We start from the raw sequence: 13,270 nt of genomic DNA on the forward strand, positions 1-13,270 counted from the left end.
ACTCTCAACCACTGCGCCACCAGGGAAGCCCTCAAGTCTGTCTTAGTCTATGAGTCTCCTCCCTTGTTTATTGTTTGCTTGTTTTAATAATAATTACAAAGCCAGTTTATTCATTTACCCTTGGAAAGGGTCCAGTTATCTCCACATGCCTCTCTCTCCTATTGGGTGGGTGCTCTCAGGGCAATATGTAGTTATCAGAGGGCTCATGATGAATACAACATGAAATCAAAGAGACTGACATATTCTGGTGATACTTATTTCAAAGAACTGCCTTTATCTGGAGCTAGTTTATCAAGTTCAGGAGCTGTGTGTGTGTGTGTGTGTGTGTGTGTGTGTGTGTGTGTGTGTGTGTAGTGGGGGATAGGGGGGAGCATCGGAGGAGGCCTTCATTAACAAGGCTCTGAACAATTGTAAAGAATAAGAGCCTCCCAAATCCTATTTCTGGTGAAATTCTCCATGGCTCTACTTGTCTGCTGTCTCCCAGGGACCTTATTTCTCTGCCATGTTACATGGGCCTAAAGCTCATGTGTTCAGCTCCTCTGTGAAAGTGTTCCAGGGAAGACAGGACTAAACAGAAGTAGAAAGGGGAGGTGCATAAGACACAAACTGTCTTCTGCCTTATTTCCCTTAAGTCTTATTATGCATTTGATCTCATAGCCGTTTGTGATGTGAACAAGTGACAAGGGGTTCTCAAATTTTCGGGTGCTTAAGACTTACATAGGAGTTTGTAAAGAATGAAGATTCCTGGGACCCAACCCCAGACAGCTGGCTTCAGTGGCTTTGTGTTTTAAATAGATGCCAGATTTGGGGGTTGGGGGAGAACATGGGATATGGACCACTGTGGAATAAATTGTGTGCCCAGTTGCTTCCAGAGTTTAAAAATTATCTTTGCTGCTGTATAATGCCTTTGATCTTTCTATCAACTGCAGCTTAGCTCTTTTTTTTAAATATCAAAAAAAATGATGTACAATGTAGTTTTATTTACATTGTCTTTTACTGCATATGGAAAATAAATTTTTTTATTGAAGTATAGTTGATTTACAATATTGTGTTAGTTTCAGGTGTACAGCAAAGTGATTCAGTATTTTTGCAGATTATATTCCATTATAGGTTATTACAAGATAATGGGTAAAATTCCCTGTGTTATACAGTAAATCCTTGTTGCTTATTTTATATATAATAGTTTGTATCTGTTAATCCATACTTCTAATTTGCCTTTCCTGCTTCCTTCTCCCCTATGGTAACCACAAGTTTGTTTTCTGTGTCTGTGAGTCTGTCTCTGTTTTGTATATTTGTATTATTTTTTAAATTCCACATATAAATGATAGCATACAGTATTTGTCTTTGACTTATTTCACTTAGCATAATATTCTCTGGGTCCATCCACATCGCTGCAAATGGCAGTATTTTATTCTTTTTTTATGGCTCAGTAACATTCCATTATATGTATATATACCACATCTTCTTAACCCAATCATCTGTTGATGGGCATTTGGGTTGTGAAGCTTAGTTCTTGAATGTGCCTATAGACCAAGAGTTCTTGGCTTGAAATCATTGTGTTCTTTGAGCACCTATCACAAGCAGAGGATATAAAAACTGTTTACAGAGAGAAAGTACAAATAGCTGAGTTGTTAGACTACCTCAGGACTATCAACCAAGTATCCCAAGTAGCTGACAAAAAAAAAATCCCACTTTGCGGATTTGGGGACCAAAATGTCAAACAGGGCTTCCTTCTTGGATGGGGTCCTTATTTCCAGCATGCATTTGGCAGACGGTGCCTCTCTCTAGGTTCCTTGATTAACAGAGTTGGGTTTTTCCCCTTCAGGTAACTTGTGCCGTTGCACTGGATACAGGCCCATAATCGATGCATGCAAGACTTTCTGTAAAGTGAGTAGAAAGGAACACGTTTTTGAGTATATTTTTTCCTCAATGAAACAAAATGGTGCGGGTTGGCGGTGTGATTAGCAGAATAGCCCATTTCACTAATGCAGGGCTACTTCTTATCTCAAGGTCCGTAATTGCTGTTTGTTACTTGATCTTGAGCAGGGCGCCTACCCTGGTTCATTGAGCTTGCCCTGGTAGACACACAGGCAGCACCTGAGCACTTCGACATTGGCTGTGGGTCATTGTTCCAAGGGGTCTTAACTGACCTGCTTGTCTGGGTTGGGTACCCTGCCCCGCTGCTCCCGCACCCCTATCACAGCGCTGGGCACACGGTGGTGTAATTGCCCATTTGCTCTTCTGTCTCTTCACCAGAATGTGGTCTGCTTGACGCAGAGGCTGAGTCACTGTGCACCAACGGAATTAGGCACTCAATCGATGCTTGTTGAATGAATAGATGAACAAACAATGTTGAAATGAGGGACATAAGACGGCCCTTTGGAATTTAAATGATGAAAGCAGTGTATCATAAGAACAGACTGATAATACTTGTTATTGTTAATATTTCTTTATTAGTAAATTATTAATAATAAATTAATAAATTATTTCTTGTTAATGAAATATTAAATCAGCCATTGTTAATATTTATTGCCATGTGCCAGAATTTGTTATAAGATCTTTACAGCCTGGTGACTATAGTAATAATACTGTGTTGTGTACTTGAAATTTGTGAAGAGAGTAGACCTTAAGTGTTCTCACCACACACACACACACACACACGCACACAAATGGTAACTGTGAGGTGATGGATGTGTTAATTAACCTGGTTGTGGTCATCATTTCACAAAGTATACGCATGTCAAATAGTCATGTTGTACACTTTAAATATACACAATTTTTTTTTTTGGTTTCATTTTTTTATTTTATTTTATTTTTTAACTTCTTTATTGGGTATAATTGCTTTACAATGGTGTGTTAGTTTCTGCTTTATAACAGTGTGAGTCAGTTATACATATATATATGTTCCCATATCTCTTCCCTCTTTATCACCCTCCCGCCCACCCTCCCTAACCCACCCCTCCAGACAGCCACAAAGAACCGAGCCGGTTTCCCTGTGCCATGCGGCTGCTTCCCACTGGCTATCTACCTTACGGTTGTTAGTATATATATGTCCATGTCTCTCTCTCGCCCTAACACACCTCACCCTTCCCCCTCCCCATATCCTCAAGTCTGTTCTCCAGTAGGTCTCTGTCTTTATTCCTGTTTTACCCCTAGGTTCTTCATAACATTTTTTTTTCTTAAATTCCATATATATGTGTTAGCATACGGTATTTGTCCTTCTCTTTCTGACTTACTTCACTCTGTATGACAGACTCTAGATCTATCCACCTCATTACAAATAGCTCAATTTCGTTTCTTTTTATGGCTGAGTAATATTCCATTGTATATATGTGCCACATCTTCTTTATCCCTTCATCCGACAGCGGGCACTTAGGTTGTTTCCATCTCCGGGCTATTGTAAATAGAGCTGCAATGAACATTTTGGTACATGACTCTTTCTGAATTCTGGTTTCCTCAGGGTATATACCTAGTAGTGGGATTGCTGGGTCATATGGTAGTTCTATTTGTAGTTTTTTAAGGAACCTCCATACTGTTCTCCATAGTGGCTGAACCAATTCACATTCCCACCAGCAGTGCAAGAGTGTTCCCTTTTCTCCACACCCTCTCCAGCATTTATTGTTTCTAGATTTTTTGATGATGGCCATTCACAATTTTATTTGTTAATTATATCTCAATAAAGCCGAAAAAATATTTAGTAGAATCAACAATAAATTCTTGGTTATTTGTTTTTTTCACCCGCTAGACTTCTGGCTGCTATCAAAGTAAAGAAAATGGGGTTTGCTGTTTGGATCAAGGAATAAATGGATTACCAGAGTTTGAGGAAGGAAATGAGGTCAGTGAAATGTAAATTTTTTATAAGATTTTCTCAGGACATGAGTAGAGTCCAACTTAACTTTAGGAAGATTAGATGGCTGTGTAAGGTAGCTAATTTGAGGTGTGCAGCATGTCCCCTCCCCCATTCTCACCCCATGTCTATCAAAAAAAAAAAATCTAACCTAACAACTTCATCCCTCACTCCTGTTGTTACTCTTGGTCACATACAACTACCTATAGGAAGGAGAACACATTGATCTCTTATTGTCTCTTAGTTTAAAAAAAGCCTTCTTCAAGTCATTTTTCTAGTGGAGATGTTAGGGAAATGGAAGGGCAGGGAGTGCTAAGAGACATGGCAATTCAAGGGAGTGCTCTGGCTCTCAGTTGTGTCTCACGCTGCTGCCTCCTGTGCTCCCCCAAGACTCCAAGGAGCATGTGCAGGGGCTGAGGGCTTTGGAGGCCCACCAGCATCTGCACTGAGATGCTGGTGACCTAGTCTGTGTTAGAGCCCTTGGCTTAGAGCCCAGGTACCATGGCTGACCAGTGGGGTTTTTTGTCTGTCTGTCTCTTCTATGCCTATCTTCATCTGACCTTATTCCACAAAAGGATTTAAAGTAGGGAGAATTGCCTGATGACAATAACTTCTGGTACTTTCTCTTTTTAAGACAAATCTAAAACTCTTCTCAGAAGAGGAGTTTCTGCCATTGGATCCAACTCAGGAATTGATATTTCCTCCTGAGCTAATGGTAAGTAAGACAAAGTTGAGCTCATCCTAGAGGAATTCATGGTGAAATGCCAGGAAGGATATTTGCTTATGGATCCTCTCGAAGGCTGATTGGTGAATAGGTAATATCCACCTGCCATTCTCAGTCCAAGGTCTAAAGAGTATGGGACCAGGGCAGAGATGGGGGAATGAGGGTGGAGTCACCACCAGGGGACAGTTGAATGTAAGAAGCAGCAGATGGTATGTATTTAAAAATGTCCTGAAAAGACATCACAGCATCTGTAGATTTAGACATGTTTTCTATTTCCGGTTTTGCTGAGTTTTATTCCTCCACTAAATGTTTTGACGAAATTAAGCATGTAAAATATTTTTAAGCATTGAAATGGATTCTTTTGAGATATAAAAGCACCAAAGGGAGATGTATTGGAATAGTCTCCAGAAGGAGTAAAATATTGTCACATTTTATCTTTTACTCTGATTCCTAGTAAAGCTCTACTTTTAGGTGACTTTCATTTTATTTTGTTTTCTTTTTTCCAATGATTTTTTTAAAAAAATATTTATTTATTTGGCTGAGCTGGGTCTTACTTGCCGTACATGGTCTCCTTAGTTGTGGCATACGAACTCTTACTTGTGGCATGTGAGATCTAGTTCCCTGACCAGGGATCGAACCTGGACCCCCTGCATTGGGAGCGCCAAGTCTTATCCACTGCGCCACCAGGGAAGTCCCACTTTTATTTTATTTTTTAAAAAGATCTCTATCTCCTTTCTCTGTTCCTGTAAAGACAGAGAAGAAACAGGTGGAAATATTATCACGAGACGATCTTGAATCTTATTGCTTTTTCAATAGACAATGGCTGAGAAACAACCACAAAGGACCAGGATTTTTGGTGGTGATAGAATGACATGGATTTCTCCAGTGACCCTGAAGGAACTTCTAGAAGCCAAAGTCAAGTATCCCCAGGCCCCGGTTGTTATGGGGAACACCTCTGTGGGTATGTAGATCCCCAGGGACTTCTTATGAGGAAACTGAGGCAAAGGGCTTTGGGGAGGAGAAAACCTCATATATGCATGTTCTCAGAAAAAGCAGTCTGAAATAACATTTTAAATCATTTATACTTGAATTCCCTTGAGCACTGCTCAAGAGACTTTTACAATTTCCATCACATAAGTGAATTCCTGTTGCCCTAATCGGAGCAGTGCACAGGAGCTGTACCCAAGGGGCCTGCTCCGTGACAAATTAGCAGCAGCAGCTCCAGTGACAGCTGTCCTGTCTTTCCATGTAGAGACTGATCTGGGGCTTGTATTTGAAATTGCTGTTTCCTCTCTCAGTGGCGTCTCAATGGCCATAATAAGGTTTTCTTAAACTGCAGTGACAGGCTCTTTCTATGGTGTCCATTGTAAACTCAGTTTGACTGCCTACTTCTTTGAGGAGTCTCATAGAGTCTTCCCCAGGAGAATTTTGAGTATGCCACACGTGGTCTTGGACGTGTCTGCCAAGTTTTTAGTCTGACGAGTCCAAAGAGTTCCCCAAGTTTAGTGAAAATCCACCTGTCTGTTCTCTGTGTGTGCGATTTGGCAATGAACAGACCAATAGATATGTAATTTTTTTATATTTAAAGACATTAGTTTTAATCACAATTTCAAAATTTAAAAGGCAGTTAGCCCCCCTTCACCTCAATCTGCTTATTTTTTTTTTCCTAATCCTTCAGGGCCTGACATGAAATTTAAAGGCATCTTTCACCCAGTTATAATTTCTCCTGATAGAATTGAAGAACTGAGTGTTGTAAACTATACAGATAATGGTGAGTTCTTAAGGTCCCTATTTTCTTGGTTAAAATGCATTAATCAGCTTATTTGCTTTGCTCAGCAGACAAGCAAAAAAAGTCTTACTCATAATTAGAATATACAGAGAGACTCCCTTGTAAGGTGATAACTCTGGAGGAGGCTCAGGGAAGAATTCTCTATGATTATACGAGATACTAATTGTCTAAAGAGTCGGATTTTCACTGAAGAACTTTTATGTCTGCTGTATGAGGGAAATGTCACAGCTCTTCAGTGAAGGGTACTGTGCTAGGTGCTGGGTAGAAGATAAAGATGAGAGTCTTTGCTGTCCAGAAGCACAGTAGTAACCAAACAAGTTTACGTATTAAGCAGCTTACAAACTGGCTTTTCCATTTCAATAAAGGAAATTGATTTAATGACAATGATGAGAAGCAATGAAATGTGGGTTTGGAGTCTGGCTCTGGAGTCCAGTTCCTGACCATGTCATATATTAGCTGAAAAACTTAGTCAAGTTACTTAACTGAATCTCAGTGTGTGGGGGGCTATTAATACTTCAAAGCTTTGTTAGAATTCAATAAAATTCTGTGAAGCATTCAGCATAGTGCTTGACCCAGTGAGTATTCAGAAAATTTAGCCTCCATGACCTCCATCACTATCACCCCCGCCTCTGTCACCAACACCATCACCTCCTTCACCATCATCATTAACACCTCCATTACCAACCACTATTCCCACCATCACCACCATGAGCACCAGTAAGCAGGGTAGCATGTATCTGGCATAAAGAGCCCATATCTGTAGTCTAAAATCTAATGGACATTTCCAGGTCAGCAGTGATCACATTGCGTTATCTACAAATGATTTCATTTCAGGACTGACCTTAGGTGCTGCCCTCAGCCTGGCTCAGGTGAAGGACATCCTGGCTAATGTGATCCTGAAGCTCCCGGAGGAGAAGACACAGATGTGCCATGCTCTCTTGAAGCATTTGGAAACTCTGGCTGGATCCCAGATCAGGAGCATGGCTGTATGTATCTGACGACTGTAACATCTAGTGTGGTGTGTGTCCCATGAATGACAGTCCCTGATAAATCATGACATTTTCATTCTTTTGGAACAGACAAAAAGAATAGTTTTCCAAAGTCTTGCTTGATTCTTATTTTACCACTTGTGTCTTTATAATTATATAAGTGGAGTGAAAATAACCCATTATTTTAAAAAGTCTCTAGGGGGCCACATAGTGAGCAGGCATCCAGATTCAGATCTGAACCCCCTCCTGGCCGTGGGCAACTGTACCCTCAACTTGCTATCAGAAGGTAAGTGAGGGCGCAGTGGTTGAGAGTCCACCTGCCAATGCAGGGGACACGGGTTCGAGCCCTGGTCTGGGAAGATCCCACATGCCGCGGAGCGGCTGGGCCCATGAGCCCTGGCTGCTGAGCCTGCGCGTCCGGAGCCTGTGCTCCGCAGCGGGAGAGGCCACAACAGTGAGAGGTCCACGTACCACAAAAAAAAAAAAAAAAGTAAGTGACAGCTCCTTCTTAGGGATTATTAAACCCTGTTCCTCCTACCCTTTTGCCTCTCTAGGGATGCAGGAAGTCCAGTTTTGAAAATTACTATCCTTTATAATATTACTAATTCCTCTGCCTTTCTGGATGCTTGGAAAGTTGGTCAGTCTGGTCCTAAATGCACACACACCCAATGTCTTCATCGCTTTCTTTTTGAGGACTTGTGCTAGATGTTTTCCCATACTGGTCACCTGACATCGACCAGTGTTGGTTCGTGTCCCGGTGTGATCTGAATAGTGGAGAGAACTCTAGGCTGTTGACAACGATAGGGCCCCTTTGTCAAAGACTTTCTCCAGGTGGTACAGGAGTGTGTGACACCCACGTCATGCTATGTGCTCATGCTGTCATTGATGGAAGCCTGCAGACCTTTTTCTATTGAACAGTGGCTGGGCTTCATTCTATATTTATTTACTTGAGTTTTGTTTTTTGAAACTAAGTCCAGGACTTTTCAGTTATTTCTTTTATTTTAACTTTGTCGACAATTATTAGGAAGTTTTCATTGGTCCTCTATACATCCGTTGTTTTTTTTCATTTAGAAATATGTACTAACTTTCTGTTACCTGCATTGTTAAATGCCTACTCTTCATGTCATCTAAACCACAAAATTATCTTAAGGAAGAAGGTGTACATTCAGTTATCAATTTAAGTAACATCCTTTAAAAAATCATTTATTGAGAAATAGGTTTTGTGATGTAAATATGAATATCAAAAGCTTCTTAGCTTTATCCCAAAGTCCTATTTCATTATAGCTTTAAACAGTTCCTCCCCCCAATATACTGATTAAAGAACAGAAATTCTTTTGGTGCTGAGAAAAGATATAAACAAATAAGACTGCATCCCACTAGTATAAAAATTCATTAAAGGCAATTTATTTATTCACTACTGTATCAAGTAGGGTTCTTGTTTGTAAATAAATGTTTGTTGAATGACTTTATTAGAATATCAAAAGGGATATTAATGTCCTCTCCCTTCTTAAAAGGCTCAAAATGAATCATGCTGTTCAGAAAGAGTGCTAAGGTCCGACTCTACCTGACCTCTGGTCTACTCTGCTAGATATTTTTATTTATAATCAAGCAAGGAAGGCAAAAAAAAAAAAAAAAAAAAAAAAGGTGGGCCCTAGATGGGAAGAAACATTGCAAGATGCCATTTCATGGTGAAAGGTTTTTAAACATAGGAAGAGCACTTTTTTCCTCAAACAATAAATTTCCTGTGATATTTGGTAGAATTATTTCCCAAGTTTTGGGAGTTTGATTGTTTAATAGAACAGATTCCAGGGGAAGTGTCATTTCTTTCCACAGAAGGAAAACGACAGATTCCTTTAAATGAGCAGTTTCTCAGAAAATGCCCCAGTGCTGACCTTAAGCCTGAAGAAATCTTGACCTCAGTGAACATCCCTTATTCGAGGAAGGTGAGAATGTCCTTTCAGTTTCTTGGTTTTACTTGTGAGTGCACAGCTTGTTAATTCCAACATAGGGTGGGTTAAGAAAAGGTGTTGAGTGTTTGCAGTGGAGAATATGAGGATTTGTGAATAGTTAACATTTCACTTGTGTTATGTACCCCCCATCATTGCTAGAATCTGGAGACCTTTGACTCTGCCTTCCTCCCCAACCCTGCCCACCACCTCTCTCTCACTCTCTGTGTCTCTTTCTCCCTCCCCACCTTCCCCCCACCCAAACCAACCTCTAAAGTTACTTTCTTACAGATTTTTAAAAATTCTTTGTCCCGTGAGGCTTTTTCCTAAATAAGACTTAAAACTATACTTCTACTTATACCTTGAGGTTTTGAAGAGGCTATAAATTTGCAATAGAACTTAATGGTAAGAAGAAGGGCTTTGGAGTCAGACTCAAGAGTGAATCCTAGTTTTAGACCTACTTTGACCCTGAGCTCATTACTGAATCACTCCTAATTACAGATGCCTCATCTGTAAATGCGAATAATCAAGCTTACCTTGGAGGGTGTATGAATTTGCTAGGGCTGCCATAATAAAGAACCACAGCCTGGGTGGCTTAACTACACTCTCACTTGTGGAGGCTGGAAGTGTGATATCCAGGTGCTGCAGGGTTGGTTTTCCCTTGGCTTTTCTCCTTGGCTTTTAGATAACTATCTTCTCCCTGTGTCTCCGTGTGCTTTCCCTCTGTTTGTGTCCGTGTCCAAATTTCCTCTTCTTGTGAGGACACCACCATGCTGCATCATCGCCCACCCTGATTATCTCATTTTAACTTAATCACTTCTTTAAAGACCGTATCTCCTGATACAGTCACATCCTGAGGTACTGGGAGTTAGGACTTCAACTTATCGATTTTGAGGGGGACACAATTTGGCCCATAACAGAGAGTGTGGCAAGGGTCAAATGAGGCAACATAAACAAACTGCCTTGTGCACAGTTGTCCCTCAGTGTGTTTTTATAGGTGCCACTTCACTTTTGCTTTCAGTGGGAGTTTGTGTCAGCCTTCCGACAAGCCCAGCGGCAACAGAATGCGCTAGCAATAGTCAATTCGGGAATGAGAGTTTTTTTTGGAGGAGGAGATGGCATCATTAGAGAGTTATCCATTGCATATGGAGGCGTTGGTCCAACCACCATCTGTGCAAAGAATTCCTGCCAGAAACTCATCAGAAGGTATGGATTCATGTCCTTAGTGTCCAAGTAATAGAGCAGCTCTTTTTGTGGTGTCATGTAATTACAAGAAGAAAAATGCTTACTACCTTTCTGTTTAATGACATGGAATTCCAATAAGATCTCATGATTATTCCCATGTGTCTTAGTGAATTCTGAAGTGGACACCATATAGTGTGTGTGTGTGTGTGTGTGTGTGTGTGTGTGTGTGTGTGTGTGAACCCATCTCCCAATAGTATATAGACACAGTAAGCAAAATGAGTAAATCTGCATTCTTTATCATAAGAGAATAATTTACCATTATGAAAGATAGATTATGGGAGTTTGTTTTATAATAACTTGCTAAATGCATGTGCATACCTAACTTTTTTATTTCTATACGTAATACTAGTCGCCAGTATTTCTTGAGCATTTACTAGGTACCAGTTAACATTTCAGAAGTAATAGACTAACGGTTAAAACCACGATCTTGTTTGAACCACACTGCCTGCATCCAAACCTCAGTTCAACTCTTATAAATTATGTGATCTCTTTCAGCTTGCTTAATCTTACAGTACCTCAGTTTCCTTATCAGTCAGGGAGATAATCACACCTCATAGGACAGTTGAGAGGATTGAATGAATGGATACATATAAGGTACGTAAAACAGAACCTGGCATGCAATAACCGTTCTAGTGATATAGGGAGCAGTTACTCCTGGGCTGAGGACTTAACATGAGTTGCCATTTCTTTCTCACGACCATTCCAGGAGCTGTGTTCTACCATTACTGCCCTTTTACAGATGATGAACTGGTGGGCCCAGGCCAGACACCTTGAGAGTGGTGGTCTGTGATTTGAACTTGGGTTGCCTGACTCTGGAGTTTGTACTCTGTTTCTCCTGCATTAAACTGTTGATATTTGTCTTACAAGCTCACTGAGCCTGTGAGGTAGTGAGTCCTGTTGGGCTAGGAGTCTTCTCTTTTGACGCCCACAGGCGCTGGAATGAAGAGATGCTGGACGCAGCTTGCAGGCTGATTCTGGATGAAGTCTCCCTCCCAGGCTCAGCCCCAGGTGGGAGGGTAGAGTTCAAGAGGACTCTCATCATCAGCTTCCTCTTCAAGTTCTACCTGGAAGTGTCACAGATCTTGAAGAGGATGGTAAGTGGAACTGACCATGCATTACCTTTCCCAGTCTTGGGGGCTCTGGGGATACACAAAGTGGCAGCAACAACTCCCTGCCAAATAGCTGTAGAATAGAATAGAAAAGGCAACCCAAATCGGAGACTCACGGGCTTGCTGGGCGTATGGCAGGCCGTCTGTTGATGGAGTGAGTGTTTGGGGAAGAATGGCAAGTAGACCACAGAGTTGTGCGGGATTTGTTTTAATACCACTCAGTTATTTTGTTTCTGACCTGTTGTATGTCTCCATGGTGTTCAGAAACCTGTTAATGATTTGAATATATTTCCCCGTAGGAGAGTGTTTCTTCCACCTGTCAAGATTTACCTTTGTACGTTTGGCTTTCTTCTCTGGATTCAGCTTTGTTTTCTCTCACTTGTAAGATGGCAATGGCAGCCACTCCACAAGGTTATTGAGAAATGGGTCATCATAGGAAAAATGCTTCAGAGAACCATGGTGATCACAGTAGTAAGCATCCGGGCATTCTTTCACCTGGCCTCCCTTATGACAAACAATTAGAGTTATAAGACTGTTGGCTAGGGAGGGTACAACTGAAAAAAGTTTGGAATAAATTTGCTAGACCCAAAGGGAACTTCAGCCATATTGGTTCATTAATCCCAAGCTACAATCAGCAGACCAAACTAGACTAGAAGCCAAAAACATTCCTCATGTGGTATAGAAATTAGTATGATCACTTTTTTAAAAAAATTTATTTATTTATTTATTTATTTATGGCTGCGTTGGGTCTTCGTTGCTGCACGCGGGCTTTCTCTAGTTGTGGCGAGCGGGAGCTACTCTTCGCTGTGGTGCGTGGGCTTCTCACTGTGGAGGCTTCTCTTGTTGCAGAGCACAGGCTCTTGGCACGCGGGCTTCAGTAGTTGTGGCATGCGGGCTCAGTAGTTGTGGCTTGCGGGCTCTAGAGCACAGGCTCAGTAGTTGTGGCGCACGGGCTTAGTTGCTCCGCAGCATATGGGATCTTCCCAGACCAGGGCTCGAACCCGTGTCCCCCTGCATTGGCAGGCAGATTCTTAACCACTGCGCCACCAGGGAAGCCCTAGTATGATCACTTTAAATTAGAGGCAGAGTTCTCTCTTATCATTGCTTCTGAAGGTATCTTCTCATTATATGTGAGAACTAAGGACCAGAACACTTGTATCAAAGTTTTTAGAATAGTAACTTGAAATCATATATAAGTGACATATTGTCACTAGGTACTCAAAAGAGAAAAAGTAATAAAGCCAACTATACACTCCTCCAATTAATAGCAAACTAATACAATTTATTGGATGAATCAAATGATATAAATTACAGCTTCCATCTTGTAGTCTTTTACCTTCTATTCAATTTCCTCTATTAATATTCCTCTGCTATTAAAAATAATAGCCTTTGTTGGCTTTAATTTTCTGTTAAAAATTTAAAATTGTAAAAAATAACCATTAGGGGCTTCCCTGGTGGCACAGTGGTTGGGAGTCCGCCTGCCGATGCAGGGGACACGGGTTCATGTCCCGGTCCGGGAAGATCCCACATGCCGCGGAGCGGCTGGGCCCGTGAGCCATGGCCGCTGGGCCTGTGCGTCCGGAGCCTGTGCTCCGCAACGGGAGAGGCCACAACAGTGAGA

The 13,270-nt window shown here is 41.3% G+C and overlaps 1 protein-coding gene across 1 annotated transcript in view; it reads left to right on the forward strand.

The window, feature by feature from the left end:
- Window positions 1–13,270, forward strand: part of LOC103073473 (aldehyde oxidase 1) — an 81,399-nt gene that overhangs the window by 12,840 nt on the left and 55,289 nt on the right. Inside the window, exons 6-15 of the mRNA XM_007469201.1 lie at window positions 1,826–1,887; window positions 3,746–3,835; window positions 4,482–4,562; window positions 5,388–5,532; window positions 6,250–6,342; window positions 7,195–7,346; window positions 7,542–7,635; window positions 9,183–9,292; window positions 10,317–10,501; window positions 11,472–11,634. Of these exons, the coding sequence (XP_007469263.1) occupies window positions 1,826–1,887; window positions 3,746–3,835; window positions 4,482–4,562; window positions 5,388–5,532; window positions 6,250–6,342; window positions 7,195–7,346; window positions 7,542–7,635; window positions 9,183–9,292; window positions 10,317–10,501; window positions 11,472–11,634 (1,175 nt within the window). The remainder of the gene's footprint in view (window positions 1–1,825; window positions 1,888–3,745; window positions 3,836–4,481; window positions 4,563–5,387; window positions 5,533–6,249; window positions 6,343–7,194; window positions 7,347–7,541; window positions 7,636–9,182; window positions 9,293–10,316; window positions 10,502–11,471; window positions 11,635–13,270) is intronic.

This window comes from Lipotes vexillifer, unplaced genomic scaffold (assembly GCF_000442215.2).
Source record: "Lipotes vexillifer unplaced genomic scaffold, Lipotes_vexillifer_v1.1 scaffold648, whole genome shotgun sequence".
In the NCBI taxonomy this organism is placed as follows: domain Eukaryota; kingdom Metazoa; phylum Chordata; class Mammalia; order Artiodactyla; family Lipotidae; genus Lipotes; species Lipotes vexillifer.